This window comes from Scyliorhinus canicula, chromosome 9 (assembly GCF_902713615.1).
Source record: "Scyliorhinus canicula chromosome 9, sScyCan1.1, whole genome shotgun sequence".
Taxonomy (NCBI): domain Eukaryota; kingdom Metazoa; phylum Chordata; class Chondrichthyes; order Carcharhiniformes; family Scyliorhinidae; genus Scyliorhinus; species Scyliorhinus canicula.
In genome coordinates, this window is record NC_052154.1 from 171,125,881 (window position 1) to 171,143,804 (window position 17,924).

Below are 17,924 nucleotides of genomic sequence, written 5' to 3' on the forward strand. Positions count from 1 at the left end.
AAAGATTCTATGACTCCAGACCCCAGAACGAGCGCAATGAAAGACACCTGAAAGAGGGTCATGAAGGATGCCAGATGAGGGCAATGAAAGACCCAAGAAGGAGGACAACAAAAGGCCCTTGAAGGGCAACGAGAGAATTGCAGAATGGAAACAAGTCAACACTTCGTCAGAGCAGACCTGACCAACAATGAAGCCAAAAGGGTTTGGCTGAAGTTAAGACGAGTAGAAATGGAGTTTCCATTTGTAAAATGTATATGTCCAGAAAGAACATGATGGATTCCACTTGGAGAAAACACAGAAATTAAAGACTTCAAAAGAAACTAGAAACTATTGAACATAAAGAGGAATCAGCAAAAATAATTTAAATTTTAAAAGTCGCAATATTTATAAAATGAAGTTAACGAGGAGAAACTAATGAGACAATGTAGAATGAACTGAACTCCATGAAAAAGCAACTAGAAAATAAGAACAAGTCATGTGAAGAATTGAACCGGGGAATAAGGGATTGAAGAAGGAAGTTAGAATCTGAGATTACATGCCAGAACAAGATTACAGAAATGGTCACACTAATGGGAAAGCACAAGAACCAATACGATAAAATGGTTGATGAAAAAGATGCCAAATGGAAAGAGAAAAAACTTTTAGCACAAACCCAAGTACCAAAAACAGGGTACTACAACCATTTCTTCACAGGTGACAGATTGAGATAGTGAAAAAACTGGCAAGACCATATTTGCAACTGTACACAATAAAAGTATCTATGTTTAAACACACAAGCCTCAAGATCTTATCAATGAGCCAAGACCACTGCAACATAAACAAACCCAAATTAAGTATATAATGTGGCATGGTTTCATAACACGAAACTTCAATACTGGATCAAGTTGGATCCCCGGAATTATTTTCTCTAAGACCAGACCGCTGTCGGGTGCACTGGCCCTACACTCATCCCTGTGGCATCTCAACAACAAGGACTCTTACGTCAGACTCCTAGGGCGGGATTCTGTGATCCTGAGGCTAACTGTTGACGGCACTGGAAACACCGTTGTGTTTCTCAACAGCGTCAACGGCCTCAGGTTCAGCAATTCTGGCCCTACAGGGGGCCAGCACGGCACTGGAATGGTTCACGCCGCTCCAGCTGCTGATCCCGGCAAGAACTGGGCGCCGCGGGATCCACGCATGTGCAGTGGCACCGGCACCAACACGCACATCCGCAGTGGCACCTGCCCAACGCACGCATGCGCAGTGGCTTCCTTCAACGCGCCGACCCCAACGCAAAATGCCGCACGACTACAGGGGTCGGCGCAGAGGAAAGGATGCCGCCAGCCAGAGAGGCCAGCTTACCGATCGGTGGGCCCTGATCGCGGGCCAGGCCACACGGAGCCCCCCCTCCCCCCGGGTCGGACTCCCCCTTCCGCCACAGGCGGCCCCCGACCCTTCCACGCCAAGTTCCCGCTGGCTGAGAGCAGGTGTGGACGGCGCCGGCGGGACTCGGCTTTTTTGCGACGGCCACTTGGCCCACCCTGGGCCGAGAATCAGTGGGCCGGCCGCGTAGAGCGGCCCCCGACCGGCACCACACCAATCACGTTGGTGCCAATGGCGCCAATTCTCTGCTCTGTGGGCTGACTTCTTTATAGATTTTGAGTCAAGTTTCTATGATAAGCCTGCAAATGGAGAACTGCCTGATCCACAGTTTCCATTTGCTCACTATGTTACAGCTCACCTATGTAACAAATATTGACCACATTTTTAGTTTACTCCCCTCTCTTCCAAAATCATAGGGTAAAGAGGATTGGTTCCCTTATATATTTCCAAGTACCAAAATGGCACTGTGTAAAAAAAAACAGAACGTACTAGCCAAGGTCATGTTTTTCAAACATATAACTTAGACATAATAAATGTTTATTGAAAAAGTTAAAACAAACAGCTGTTTTATGGTCAGTAACTATGAAAAGCACCAGTTGGCAACAAATCCCTCTGAAGTGTATGCTCCTCGAAAAATAAGATGGGATTATTGCTGCAGCTAGACAGAGTGGATGGGAGCTAGACTGCAGAAACTATGTTATAACATCACTATGTAGTTAAAATATGTTAAGTAGCAGAAATTAAATATCATGTTACTGCACCACAAGGTAAAATAAAATAAATCAGCTAACATTAAAATCAGTAGAAGTTCATTACTATAAATCTTGCCAATGATTAGTTGCATAATTTCAAATCAATTAAATTAAAATTCAACCACATCCAGCCGTTTAGCTGGAGAATTATCAATAAACATATCATTAGCATAACCTTCAATAACTTCTTGGAATACGTTTACAGATCAGAGGCAATCTAACTTCTTTTTAAAGTGGTGACTGACTACTCTAGGATGGGGTACAAACCAACTTCTGCATTACAAACTGGCTGTTCAATACTGAATACCAATTTAAATCAGCTTGATGAACGGCAAGTGCCTTACTCATTCTGACAGTTTTTAGATTATTCATGAGCTAGTTTATAATATTCAGTCGTAAGAAATTATGGGAAAGTGTTTTGTGCAGAGGAATATTTTTTGAGAAGGGGGTTGTGATGGAAGATTTGAAGAGAAGGGAAGTACTTCGGGAGAGAGAACCATTAACAATATCAGTTTACATGGGGACCAGGAGGGAAGTTGGGTGGGGAGAGGGTTAAGGGAACAGGCAAACCTCATGGACAAGATGAGCTCAGATAGGGCCAGAACAGAGGATAGAGAAACTAGAGCTGGATAAAAGTCCAGGGTGAGTGCCGGAGGAAACCTTAGGGAATTTGGTGAGTGTAATAATCACCACAACCACCGGTTTGTCAGCCTTGGTTACGGCGCCTCTGCTGCTCCCGCCGGCACGATACTCCACCAGCCCTATAGTGGTGGCGGCTCTACAGTGATGGAACCATCAATTCACCAGACACGTGTTTCCGATATGAATCTAGGCTTTAATCGACTTACTTCAGAACCAGCCTGTTACGCGTTGATGAACTCGTAGTGAACTCAGGCTGCCTCTGGACAAGGGTATTTATACAGCGGCACTAGGGGGAGGAGTCGTGGGCGGAGCCAAGGGTGGAGCCCAGTACATGTTCCTGAGTACTCCCAGAGCTACTCCCCCTAGTGGTAGGATAGCGCCACTGCGCTTACAAAGAGTGTGTGAATTATCATATATATACATATATTACATTCACCACATTCACCCCCTGCAAAAAATCAAGTCCGGCGGGGGTGGTGGCCTACAACGTCAGTCTGTCCAGTGGTCGAATTGTCCGCTGTGACCTGCGGAGCACCGGAGTTGCAGCCTCTTGCGGTGGCTGGGTGGGTGTTGGTTGCTGGGGTACGATGGCGGACTCCAGGGATGGTTGTATCCGAGCTTCATACTCTCCTGGTTCGATCGGGGACTGGGGGCGCTGTGGGCTGGCCAGCGCGGCTGCGCGGAACTGGTGTAGCGAGCTCATGGGCTCGGGAGCGCGAGGGGGCGGCAGCACGGGGTGTAGGGCAAGAGGTCCTTCTGTGGGGGTAGAGGGGGCGCTGGATCCGGCGGGTGCCAGATCCCGGAGGGAACCCGTGTTCTGAAGGCCGTCTCGGAACTCGACGAATGCGTACTGGGGTTTGGAGTGGAGCAGGCGCACCTTTTCAACAAGGGGTTCGGTTTTGTGCGCTCTGACGTGTTTCCTCAGAAGTACGGGGCCCGGCGTCCTCAGCCATGCCGGAAGTGAGACCCTCTTGGAAGTGCCCCTGGAAAAAATGAAGAGCCTCTTGTGAGGGGTCTGGTTGGTCGCTGTGCACAAAAGGGACCTAATAGCGTGGAGCGCGTCTGGGAGGACTTCCTGCCACTGCGAGACTTGGAGCTTTCTAGACCAGAGGGTCAGTAGGACGGTCTTCCAGACCGTCGCGTTCTCCCTCTCCACCTGCCCGTTCCCCTGGGGTTGTAGCTGGTAGTCCTGCTCGAGGCAATGCTCTTGTCGAGCAGGTACTGACGCAGCTCGTCGCTCATGAAGGACGAACCCCGGTCACTGTGTCCGTAGCTGGGGAAACCAAACAGGGTGAAGATGCTATGCAGGGCCCTAATGACTGTGTGGAAGGTCATGTCGGGGCACGGGATAGCAAATGGGAACCGGGAGAACTCGTCTACGACGTTTAAAAAGTAAACGTTCTTGTTAGTTGAGGGGAGTGGCCCTTTGAAATCAAAGGCGTTCAAAAGGGCCTAGAAGCCTTGACCAGGTGGGCCCTGTCTGGTCTATAGAAATGCGGTTTGCACTCCGCACAGATCGGGCAGTCCCTGGTGACTGCTTTTACCTCCTCGTTGGAGAAAGGCAGGTTTCGGGCCCTGATGTAGTGGGCGAGCCGGGTGACCCCCGGGTGGCAGAGGTCATTGGGGATAGCCTTTAGTCGGTCGTCTTGCGCGATGGCGCATGTGCCGCGGGACAGGGCATTTGGGGGCTCGTTGAGCTTACCGGGTCGATATTTGATATCGTAATTGTAGGTGGAGAGTTCGATCCTCCACCTCAAAATTTTGTCATTTTTAATTTTGCCCCTTTGCGAGTTGTCGAACAGGAAGGCGACCGATCTTTGGTCGGTGATGAGGGTGAACCTCCTACCTGCGAGGTAGTGCCCCCAGTGATGGATAGCCTCCACAATGGCTTGTGCTTCTTTCTCGACTGAAGAGTGTCGGAGTTCTGAAGCAGAGAGGGTACGAGAGAAAAATGCAACTGGTCTCCCTGCCTGGTTTAACGTGGCTGCAAGAGCTACCTCTGAGGTGTCGCTCTCTACCTGAAATGGGGTGGATTCATCCACCGCCCGCATGACCGCTTTGACGGTGTCCTCCTTGATGCCGTCGAAGGCCTGGCGTGCCTCGGCTGACAGGGGAAATCGTATGGCCCTAAAGAGTGGGCGGGCTTTGTCCGCATATTGAGGGACCGACTGGGCGTAGTAGGAAAAGAAGCCCAAGCACCGTTTGAGGGCCTTGGGGCAATGGGGGAGGGGGAGTTCTAAGAGGGGGCGCATACGGTCTGGGTCTGGGCCCAGGACTCCGTTTTCCATGACATAGCCGAGGATGGCTAGTCTGGTTGTGCGGAAAACGCATTTCTCCTTGTTGTACGTGAGATTCAGTTTCTGTGCCGTCTGGAGAAAACGGTGGAGGTTGGCGTCGTGGTCCTGCTGGTCATAGCCGCAGATGGTGACATTGTCCAAGTACGGAAATGTGGCCCGCAGCCCGTACTGGTCCACCATTCGGTCCATTGCTCGTTGGAACACTGAGACCCCATTAGTGACGCCGAAAGGGACCCGGAAGAAATGGAAGAGGCGGTCATCGGCCTCGAATGCTGTGTAGTGGCGGTCCTCTGGGCGGATTGGGAGCTGGTGGTATGCAGACTTCAGATCCACTGTGGAAAAGAGCCGGTACTGGGCGATCTGGTTTACCATGTCTGCAATCCTGGGGAGGGGATACGCGTCGAGGAGCGTAAATCTATTTATGGTCTGACTGTAGTCGACCACCATACAAACTTTTCCCCCGGTCTTAACGACCACCACCTGAGCTCTCCAGGGACTATTGCTGGCCTCTATAACCCCCTCACTGAGTAGCCTTCGGACCTCTGCTCTGACAAATACCCTATCCTGCAGGCTATACCGCCTGCTACGAGTGGCTACGGTTTACAGTCCTTTGTGAGATTGGCGAAGAGAGAGGGGGGGGGGGACTTCGCAGCGTAGCGAGTCTGCAGATCGTGAGTGGGGGCAGGGGCCCTCCGAAGCTGAGGGTGAGGCTCTTGAGGTTGCATTGGAAGTCTAGGCCTAATAAGAGTGGCGCGCAGAGTTCGGGCAAAACGTAGAGTTTGAATTTCGAGTAGCTAGCGCCTCGGATTGTGAGTGTCGCGGCGGTGCGCCTCTGGATCTGGACCGAGTGGGAGCCTGAAGCGAGCGAGATAGTTTGCTGCACGGGGAAAACGGGGAGCGAACAGCGTCTTACCAGGTCTGGATGTATGAAGCTCTCAGTGCTCCCGGAGTCGAAGAGGCATGGCATTTTGTACCTGTTGATATGGACCTCTGCCATCGAGTTTTGTAGATTCTTTGGTCGTGATTGGTCCAGGGTGACCGCGCTGAGTTGCGGGTAGTCGGCGGCTCGATCAGCTGTGCTGGAGTGGCCCCGTGATGACTGCCCTCTGAGTTCATAGCCGAATTCGAATTCTTCCGCAGAGTTGTCCGAGCGCGGAGATGCCGATCGGGCCCGTGGATTGCAAGTGGCGGGAGGCGAGGAAGATGGCGTCCAAGATGGCGGCCCCCATGAGTCGCACGTGGCCGGCCGCGTTGTGGAGGTTTTCCAAGATGGCGGCCCCCATGGATCGCGCGCGGCTGGAGGGGGCGGAGTCGGGGCATAGCCCGCAGCGTTTCGGGCCCCGCTGGCCTGCGAGTAAGGGGAGCGATTACTTCGAGTCGCTGGGGAGTTGGAAGCTGGGGCCCTTTTCACGAGGCACACTCTTGCGTAATGGCCTTTTCACCCGCAGCTGCTGCAGGTCGCGTTGCGGGCCGGGAAGTGCTGCCGCGGGTGCTGGTTCTGGCCGCAGAAATGGCAGGCAGGAGCTGCATAGTGGCTGGCTGGGGCAGCATGGTGGCTGGGCGGCCGCGTAGCACAGGCCTGGGGGAGTCGCTGGTCGGGGGCCCATGATTGGGTCACGGGGTCCGCGGGGAACGAGTTAAGGCTGCGGAAGGAGACCTCCATCATGGTAGCAGCTTCCACAGTCGTTTCCAAGTCCTGGCCGGCCCCCTTTTCCAGCAGTCGTTGGCGCACATAGTTAGACCTGAGGCCCGCTACAAAAACATCGCGTACAGCCCGTTCCCTGTGTTCAGCCGCGGTAACCACTTGATAATTACAGTCATTGGACAAATTATTCAGTTCCCTTAGAAATTCGGCGAGTGATTATGTAGGCCGCTGGCGGCGAGTCGTGAACACATGGCGAGCATAAACTTCATTAATAGGCCTTACATAAATTTTATCGAGAACTGCTAGCGCCGAAGTATACGAACTGGCCGAGTTTAGTTTCCGTAGAGATTCTGTGGCTCACCCTTGCGTGCAGTAGACTTAGCTTCTGATCCTCTGTCGTTTCGGCTGTGCTCGCTTCTGCCAGGTAGGCCTTGAAGCACCGCATCCAGTGGGAGAAGATTTCTTTAGCCTCTGCATCCAGCGAGTCGGGTTCCAGGCGTCCAGGCTTGAGGGCCGATTCATAATCGATCTTTACTGTTCTTAAGTCGATTAAATTGATGGAACCATCAATTCACCAGACACGTGTTTCCGATATGAATCTAGGCTTTAATCGACTTACTTCAGAGCCAGCCTGTTACCCGTTAATAAACTCGTAGTGAACTCAGGCTGACTCTGGACAAGGGTATTTATACAGCGGCACTAGGGGGAGGAATAGTGGGCGGAGCCAAGGGTGGAGCCCAGTACAAGTTCCTGAGTACTCCCAGAGCTACTCCCCCTAGTGGTAGGATAGCGCCACTGCGCTTACAAAGACATTGTGAATGATCATATATATACATATATTACATTCACCACATACAGATCTGGGGCCAGTGGAGGAGGCATATAGGGGAAGTGAGAGCATCGGTTTGGTCCCCAATCTGTGCTAACCACCGATTTGCCCCGGGGAATATGGACGGTGGGTTCCAACTATGGCGGAGGGCAGGGACGGGCGATCTGTTCCTGGGAGGGAGCTTCCCGAGCATGAGGGTGTTGGAGGAGAAGTTCAGGCTGGCGAGAGGGAATGATTTCAGGTACTTGCAGTTGCGGGCTTTCGAACGCAGATTGGTACCATCCTTCCCACGCCTCCCATCAAGGGATTCCAGGACAGTGTAGTTTCCAGAGGAGAGGTGGGAGAGGGGAGTCTCCGACATTTATAAAGAACTAATGGGAGCAGAGGAGGCACAGACCGAAGAACTGAAGCTTAAGTGGGAGGAGGAGCTCGGGGAGGAGATAGAGCACGGCATATGGGCAGACTCTTTGAGTAGAGTAAACACGACCGCAACACGCACCATGCTCAGTCTGATCCAGTTCAAGGTTGTACATCGGGCCCACATGACGGTGGCCCAGATGAGCAAATGCTTTGTGCTGGAAGTCAAATATGCTAGATGTGCCGGAGGACCAGCGAACCATGTACACATGTTCTGGGCGTGTCCTAAACTAAGGGGGTACTGGGAGGGATTCGCGGACGTCATGTCCCGGGTATTGAAAACTAGGGTAGCAATGAGTCCTGAGGTGGCAATTGTTGGGGTTTCGGAGGACCCGGGAGTCCAGGAGGAGAAAGAGGCCGACGTTTTGGCCTTTGCTTCCCTGATAGCCCAGCGATGAATACTGTTGGCATGGAGGGACTCAAAGCCCCCGAAGTCTGAAGTATGGCTTTCAGACATGGCAAGCTTTCTCGGGCTGGAGAAAATTAAGTTCGCCTTGAGAGGATCGCTGTCAGGGTTTGCCCGGAGGTGGCAGCCATTCGTTGACTTCTTCACGGAGAATTCATCGTCAGTGGGGAGGGGGAGTTAGAGTAGCGTTGAGTAGGGGGTTGCTTAGGCAGGTTCTTGCGAGAGGGGAGCTGATGCTTGCTTTTTGTACACTACGGTATAATGTTGCTGTTTTATATGCCAAAAATACCTCAATAAAATTGTTTATTAAAAAAAATAATCACCACGAGGTCCACGGGGATACCCAAATTAATCTCCCCGTGGGTCTCATGGAATAAGCTGTTCCACTAGTGGACGGAGGCCCGCCCAGCTGGGGCTCATAATCATCTAGTATAAACTTGTTGGTCGTCCCAACAGGACTTGTACTATGAGTGTATTTACTGCCTTAGGGCAGATTCTTATGACTGTGAATGAACCAGCATTCACCCTACCGATTGGCTTCCTGGGTCTTTATACTGGCGGTGAGGTAAAAGAAACTAATTCCAATTCTGGACTTCCCAGCTATTCCGGGATATTGCTGTGCAGCAACTTATTGGACAGACTTTTGAAAAATGCCGCTCTTTGTGAAGTTTGAGGCCTTCGATGTAGACCTGAAGATTGGGCCCAATACGCTGAGCGAATTAGGTACATTTTCCAGACTAATGTCATTAGTGGAGAGGGCCGTCAGAAGGTAATCCTCCTGGCTGCCTTCGGGGCCCCAACCTTCAGCATAATTAAAAGCCTCATGTACCCAGTTGCTCCAGATTCAAAATCTTTTGATGATTTGTTGGGAGTTGGTATCTAACTATTATGACCCGAAACCGCCTGTGATTATGCAATAGCACCGATTTAATACTGCTGTGTGGGCTCAGGGGGAGTCAGTTACAGACATTTTACTCGACTCCAAAGACTAGTTGAGTATTGCGAATTTGGTCCATCCCTTTCAGAGATGTTAAGGGACCGGCTGCTGTGCGGAATTAATAACATGGCCACTCAGAGGAAGCTGTTGACGGAACCTATGTTTGATTTGAAGAGAGTCATTGAGATAGTGCTGTCTCACGAGAACTTTAAGGTTCCATGGATTACAGTGTCCATAGTCTTGTTCAATCCCGGTACTGGAATCCAGCACCATCTCACAGCAGTGCCCGAATGACCAGATCACCGTCACAACAGCTACCAGATGTGCAACACCGCGTCCAGACTCAATAGTCTAGGGTCACCATTGACCAGTATAACACCTCCCCAGAGAATGACAGGGAGTAGTGGCAGCATGGCCAAGCATGCGGTCGTAGAACGCGTGGCAACCAAGGCCACCAAAATTGGCAAAGAACTTACAGCCCTGGACAGACAATCAGGTCACCTAGAGCGTGGGCCTTTCACATGACCCACCCTGAGGAGGAAGACACGATGCAGTTGAACCTAAAGTGGCACTGATTCGGATAAAACTGCAGGTAAATGGACAACCCCTATTGATGGAAATAGACACGCAGGTTCCCGTCTCCATCATCAGTCAGCAGACATGTCGCCGGCTTTGCACAAGAATCCTGCCATTAAACCTGCATAATACGAAGGCCAGATTGGCGATGTATACTGGGGAGCCACTGCTCATTATTGGGACCACCGTGGCCCACGGGCAGCAGACACTCCGACTGCTGCTATTAGTGGTACAGGGACAGGACCCAATCTGATTGTCTGCGAACACTTCACTTTGATTGGCAGCAGATCTTTTGGATGGGCACTGGAAACTATACAAAGTCCTCGGGAAGTATCGGGAGGTATTCCAGGAGGACCTGGACAAAATGAAAGGAGCTACGGTGCAAATTTATGTCGACCAGAGTCCCAGCCCAAATACTTCAGAGCATGACCGTCCCCTACACCTTCCTCACATAGGTGAACACTAAGTTACAGCGCTTAGAGAATTTGGGCATCATACACCCAGTGGATTTTCAGAGTGGGCCACATCAGTGGTCCAGTGATAAAGCCGGACAAGAAAATTTGCCTCTGCGGGTATTATAAACTGACCATAAACAGGGCATTCCACCTGGACCATTACCCCATGCCGCATGTGGAGGATTTGTATGCAAAGCTGGCTGGGGTGTACCCGTTCACAAGCCACGCATACCTTCAACTGGAATTGCGCAACTACGTAACCATAAATACCCATGGGGGCTATACGAATATACTCGCCTTCCCTTCGGGGTCTCTTCTGCTTGTACAATATTTCAGAAAGTGATGGAGGGTATCCTCAATGGGCTACCCAAAGTGGCAGTATATCTGAATGACGTACTCATCATGGGGGCCACTGACAAGGAGCACTTAGATAATCTGGAAGACGTCCTCCCAAGCAGGTGTCTGCCTGAAGAGGGACAAATGCATCTTCCAAGCAAAGGTTGTTACGTACTCGGGTTACCGCGTGGACAAAAGTGGCTTACATTCAGTGGAGGAAAAGGTCCAGGCCGTAAAGGGAGCCCGACTCCAGCAAACACGACAGAATTGAGATCATTTTTGGGACTCGTAAATTATTAAGGGACGTTTATTCCAAATTTGGCCACCCTACACCTCTTCACGTCTTATTAAAGAAGAACCAATGGTCAGTTTGGGAAGCTCCACAAGAGGAGGCATTCAGCAAGTTCAACAGACAGCTCTTATACTACCAGTTGATGACCCACTACGATCCTTCCCGGCCGCTCATTCTCGCATGTGACGCCTTCTTATACGGCATCAGAACGCTGCTATCCCATCGATAGGACGATGGCACGGAGCACCATATTTTGTACACTTCCAGAATGCGGACAGATGCAGAACGCTACTTTGCCAAAATTGAGAAAGGCGACTGACCTGCAGTAAAGGCATTTCACCAATATCTCTATAAGTGGCAACGGCCTCATCTGGTTACAAAGGGGGAACTTCAGATTTACGGGGGGGGGGAGGGGGGTGTAATAACCCCACGAGGCCCAAATTGATCTCCCCATGCAACTCGTGGAATATGAACTAGTGGCTGGAGGCCTGTCCAGCTGGAGCTCATAATAATCTGGCATAAAGATTGGCCCGGACAGGGACCGGCATTTTGGTTGTCCTAAAAGAACTTATGCGATGTGTATTTACTGGCCCAAGGCAGATTCGTATGACCGTGAATAAACCTGGGTTCGCCCTAACATTCGGCTTCCTGGAACTTTATAGTGGGCTAGAAGCTGAAAAGATTATCTCAATCTCAGTGACAAAGAAGTCCATGAACTACTCACATATGTTGTTGGTGGTAAGGGAGAGGGGTTTAAGAAGACTGCTTGCAGTGAAGAGAAGATGGGTGTTACCTTTACATTCCAGACTGATCCTGGAATAGTGAGCAGTTTTTTGAAGGGAAGCAGGATCTTTATTACTTTATGTGGTCCAACCAGGTTTGTCGATGAATGGCTAAACCAGGTGTCCACAATAAATATTCAGTGCTGCATCTCTTGAACTTCAGAGAGTGGAGATAAGGTCCACACTAAAGGGAATTATTAAGGTGAGAGGGAATAATAATTTTAGTGCGGACAAGGGTATCAAAGATGGAGGTGAGGGTATGACTCAGTAGATTGGTAGCTGCAGAGATATCATGGTCAATGGAAGATCAAAAACCAGGCGCTTGTGAATTTGAAACCTAGAAAATCAGAAAATGCTAGAAAAGCTGAACAATTCAGTCAGAGAAAGTGACAGTCATCAGGTCACTGACCTTTAATTAGAAATGGAAACTGTTACAGACATATCCGGTTTTAAGCATGCACAGGGATAAAGTTGAGGTTTGGAAGGGGTGGTAGGAAGGCAGGAGAAAAGGGGTAGGTTCTGATAGCGTGGAACCACAAAATTAATGGTGGAGAAAGGCAAAAGGGGTAATAAAGGACAAGTAAAGAAATAATGCTAGATCCACTGCAGCTGGAAATGGCAATACCAGAATCATTAACAGTATCTTAGAAATTGGAAGCTGTTTAAAAGTCCCATTGTAAGCAACTTGATATTGTGGGGGGATAGGACGGCAATTGTCATACCCCTCACGGCAATGCCTAAACTCCCCATCAGCCTCGCTGATTACGAGCTCCCCAGTTAAAGGTGCTGTGTAAATAATAGTTATTGTACTAAAACTTTCTTTCTACAACTCGGTGTGGACTCCTCCGTAGTCTACTAAAGCATTGAGCAGAAAATTGAGATGAGATAGAGCTTGAAATTAATCAGGGATGAGATGTTGCTTAGTGAAAAAGCTGATGGAAAATAAACAATGAGAAATCGCAGTAAGAAACTTGGCACGGTACATGGGTGGCAGTAGAGAATGAATATTTTAGAAGAAAGGTGAGAGGAATAAAACAGAATGAGATGCTCAAAGGAGAAGGTGCCAGAGAAATAGGGTAATCCTCACTGCCAAATCTTGGGTGGGGCAAATGGTGGAAGACAAAGCCATTTTAAAGCTAAATAGCAAATAGTTAAACTGTGAGTTAGAGCTCGGATTAAATGTTGATACAGATTAACATAAAGATAGTCCACATAATATTTATTTAAAACTATTCAGTCACTTTGTAAGCACTGAAGCATTTTAATTTCAGACAGTTTGCATCTCTATATCAAATGACAAAGCTTAAACTTGATCCTTGCTTTGTGACTAGCTGATCCATCAAATTCTACACCAGAGATAAATGTCATTCTTCATCCCAAATAATGGCATATTATGACAGTGGTAAAAAGGCATCCTACTTTGCAAAGTGGGACATGATAAAGTAGAGTGGACCACAGGCCAAAGAAGAATATAGACAATGCGTGCATTTAAACTGGAGATGGTTTGTGTTGTTAAATGAACAAAATCATTATCATTTGTTTATGCATCTGTAAAACAATTACCCAATCAGTAAACTAGAAAACAAATGCTGTAATGTTAAGCATGGTATCAATGTTTTCACTTAGTGCAGAATAAGACAGAATACTCCATTGTGTGGTGGAGTATAATTCTACTGTCATACGGATTGAGGGAAACTAATAGCTATAACAATGTCAACATCAAAATGTATCCTGTTCTGAGGGAGTTACTAGTAACACAACACCTACTGCTGGTGTTGCTAAGTTTAGATAAGGAAATACTGGTATGCACTATCCAATTTATAATCAGAATTATTTCACACTTGAATTGTACTAAATTAATCTAGATACAAAAGCAGCTGGATACACACTCAAACTGGAACAAAAGCAAACTGAATCGCGACAGGCAATGAAAGACCACAAAGAGCATTAGAGGTGAACAAACTCATTCACAATATAAGATCAGAAAAATGTCAGCACATTCTGCATTGAGATTATTATTCAGTGGCAATTCAAAGCAATGTTGAAGAATGAAACCTAATCACCCATCAATGTACGTAATAATTAGTTGGATACACATTATAATATTCTGAAGTAGTCACATTCAGCTTCCTCCCAGAAAGTCATAATAAGGAAGTAGTTCTGCATCCTAAACTGGAAGATTTCAAAAATAGTTATTTGGCAGATCTGGGGTTTCAAATATTTGGGAGAAGAAAAGTACAAAGAGCAATTAATGGCATGATAAAAGTTATAAGTACTAAAAAAGTTAAAGTATATGGCTTACCAGTAATCTTACCACAGCCCTGCTAATCACCAATCTCAGGTCTTGCGGGGTGACATTAACCATCTCCTGGACTCCACATTACCCTCCCTACAGTATATTTGATTCTTTCAGCACAGATATTGAGAGGGTGCAGCACTGACGGTGAGAGTGTGGACTTTATGATGTTACCATCAATGATGCAACCATCAGGAAAGATTCTGAAGAGAAGACGAGGGCAGACCTGATAAGGGGTCTTTAAAGTTATGCAGGGGTTCAATGGAGTGGATAAGATAAATTATTTCCACTTACATAGAAGTGCTTTTACATTAAGTATGCTTCTACATGAAAAAGTTGGAAGATAGCATTGGTACATTTAGGGGGATGCTTGATCCAGACATGAGGGAGAAGGGAATGGTGGGTTATGGGGGCAGAGTTATCAGAGCAATAGGCTCAGGTGGGAAATACGCAGAGACCAGTCAGCCTGTTTCTGTGCTGTACATTCTATGCAAGGAACTTATACTTTAAGGTACAGTACTGGAAAGTGAGGAGGTGGTGGGGGAGGGGGTGGTGTGTCCAGAGATAATAAGGGAGTAAATGGTGGGAGGTTTTTGCTTCCTTTTAGTCTCACTTGTGGTATTTGGGTTTCTTTGAATTATACTCCTTTACTTTTTAGCCCTCACCCCCTGCCTGCCACCCATACACTCCAAAACCCCAAGAGGTCCTTACAAATAAGTCTTGCCTCATCTGCCTCCACCATGTCTAATATAACCTGAATTTTCTCGCTTAGATCTCAATCCATTTATTTCCTCCATGTTCCCTAACGATCATTACCAAATTCTCTAGGGCCCCTAGTTTTACTTTTCCTAGTCCCCCCCCCACTCACTATTCTCCTTTAAATTTTTCTGTAGCCCCTATGTAAGAGGTAAGAGTGGAGATCTGAGGGTCCAAGTATGCAGTTGGCACTAAAAACAGGAGACATGTATGAATCCAAAAACATATAACTCAACAGAGGTACCAGATCAATCTCTTGAACATTTTCCATGTAACTTCAAAAATTATGTACCTATTTGTAATCATATATTTTTTTATAAATTTAGAGTACCCAATTTTTTTTTTCAAAATTAAGGGGCAATTTAGTATGGCCAATCCACCTACCCTGCACATCTTTTTGGGTTGTGGGGATGAGACCCACGCAGACACAGGGGACAGTGACCCGAGGCCGAACCGGCTCCTCAACGGCGTGAACCTATTTTTAATCATATAACATCTGTTAAAATACTGCTGTCTTGGTATATTTGTAAGAACATAAGAAGTACGAGCTGGAGCAGAACATCAAGCTTACGCCATCATTCATTATGATCATAAATTATCTTTTGCCTCTACTCCACTTTCTCACCCATTCCCCCCCCCACCCACCCAAAAAAAACTCTCTATCTGAGCCATAAATATATTCAACGATGGAGCACGAACAAGCCTCTGGGTTAGACAATTCCAAATGTTCACAACCCTACGACTGAAGAAATTGTACCTCACCACAGTCTTAAATGATCCATCCTTTAGCCTGAGATTATGGCTCCATGTTCTGGCTTCCCCAGTCAGGGAAAACAACATCTCGATTTATATCCTATCCAGCCCCTTTCTGCATCTTGCATGTTTCAATATGATCACCTGTCATTCTTCTAAACGGCAGAGAGTGCAGGCCCAATTTACGCAGCCACTCGACAGACTTTTCATCCAAGGAACCCATATAGTGAGCCTTCACTATATTACCCCCAATGCAAGCATATATTTCCTTAGATATGGAAACCAAAATGGCACATTAATCCAGAAGTGGTCTCACCAAGGCCGTGAACAACTGTAGCAAGACTTCCTTATTCTTGTACTCCAATCCCCTTGTGATAAAGGGCAAACGTGCCATTTGTCTTCCTAATTGCTTGCTGTACCTGCATGCAAACTTTTTATGTTCCTTGTAGAACACCAAACTCTCTCTCTGAGCATCAACATTTAGAAGTTTAACATTTATTCTTAATCGGGCTTTAGCGAAATTAATAACCTCACACTTGCCCCTTGTTGCCCACTCACTTAACCTGTCCACATCTTTTTACAGCCTCCGGATGCCCCCCTTTGCAATTCGGGCCCTGAAGCAGCTGCACTGATGATGCCTGCACACTCCATCCCTGCAGCCAAATTCCTCAAAGCGTTGCCATCATAGAACATAGAACAGTACAGCACATGCCCTTCAGCCCTCGATGTTGTGCCGAGCTTTATCCGAAACCAAGATCAAGCTATCCCACTCCCTGTCATTCTGGTATGCCTACCCAAATAACCGTGACTACACAATCCGGTAAAATCCCAGGATATTCGTCCTTCAACACTTCAGAACCCAGAAATGTCACAACACACACACACACACACAAGAGAAGTGTTACTAGAAGATGATGGCTCCCCTTCGAAGCCAGGGGCACTGAAACACTCAAGTCTGCAGACTGAAACGTGTTTGACAGCCCTCGCCGGCCAGAAAGGTTGCAGCGCTGTAAAAAAACATATTTCGGCTGCGCATCATTCACAAACTGACGTTGAATAAAAGGGTTTGCAAGAGACTTTACTTGGCCTGATTGCCATTTCGGGAGGGGGGGGGGGGGGGTGGTACAACTTGTCAAAGCCACGCCGTGTGAGTTTGCTTTGACATCCCCCCCGGGGGTGTTATTGCCGCACAAACTGAGTGAGAGCGGCTCAGCTCGCGCCCGGCCTCTCTCTCCCCCCCGGATAGGCTTTGAAATGTGGACCGTTCACAGATATCAGGGCAGTGCCGGGGAGCGACCTGCCAACCCATTACCACCCCCACCCCACACACACAATCAATACAGGGTCTAGAATGGGGGGGGGGGGGGGGATTGTAAATCAACATCATCGTTCTCTCCTGGTGATATAAATGACAGGCGGTCCCGGGTCGGTGAGAACAAATAAATTTAAAAAAACAACCACCCGCCAGTGGCCGGGAGCGGGCGGGGGGGCCACGGACGGAGGGTCGGGCCGTTCCTTCAACACAACTATGGCTGAGTGTGCAGCGTGGCCTCGGGAGGCACTCACTCACTCTCACTCACTCACTCACTCACACACAAGCCCTCCTTACCTCCTCGATGACTTTGTGCTCGCTGGCTGCCTGTCACTGTCACACCGCGGCGGCTCATTCTTCCTGCCTCTGCCTTGACAACCGCGCAGCAAGATGCTGCTGCCTGCCTGCCTGTGCTCGCGCCCGCCACCCGGCGCGCCCCCGGCGCCTCGCGCGCCCCTCACCAGGCTCTCGCGCGCGCGCCCTGTCACCCACCCCCTGCGCGCGCCTCCGCCGCCCGCGCTCGTGCGCCTCACAGCGGGCACCATCTGCCGCGGGGCTCTCGTGCTGTGTGTGTATGTGGGGGGGGGGCTGCTCTTACTCCTGACCCACTGTTGCATTATCAATGAACAGCCTCGGTGAGCAGCGCTCGCTGCCACTGTTCCATTATCAATGAACAGCCTCGGTGAGCAGCGCTCGCTGCCACTGTTCCATTATCAATGAACAGCCTCGATGAGCAGCGCTCGCTGCCACTGTTGCATTATCGGTGAGCAGCGCTCGCTGCCGCGCCGCCCTCCTGTATTCCCGCCGCCACAGACACACGACCAGCACCTTGCAGCCATCCCCATCCCAGCATCGCCGCTGTCTTCAGCTGCTGCTTGCTGCTGACCGAGGTTTGCCTCGGCTGCATTTCTGAAGGGCTGCAGGAGAGAAAATACCAATCAACAAAGCGGAGAAGGCTAAGTCACACAGACTTTCTAACGTGGGGAATTAGCTCAAATGGTAGAGCGCTCGCTTAGCATGTGAGAGGTAGCGGGATCGATGCCCGCATTCTCCAGTATTTTTTTTTTACCAACACA

The 17,924-nt window shown here is 48.8% G+C and overlaps 1 protein-coding gene across 5 annotated transcripts in view; it reads right to left on the bottom strand.

The window, feature by feature from the left end:
• LOC119971897 (ecotropic viral integration site 5 protein homolog) overlaps positions 1–17,281 on the bottom strand; it is a 377,542-nt gene extending 360,261 nt beyond the window's left edge. For 2 of the 5 annotated variants that reach the window (XM_038808185.1, XM_038808183.1), the window contains exon 1: positions 17,146–17,281. Coding sequence is in view for 1 of the 5 variants with exons in the window: in XM_038808182.1 (XP_038664110.1) it covers positions 17,146–17,203 (58 nt within the window). In the remaining 4 variants the exon portion in view is untranslated. Of the gene's footprint in view, positions 1–14,033; positions 14,055–17,145 lie in introns of those variants that run through there. The other 3 variants (XM_038808182.1, XM_038808187.1, XM_038808184.1) reach the window with 3 other exon arrangements.
• Between the last annotated feature and the right edge of the window lie 643 nt (positions 17,282–17,924).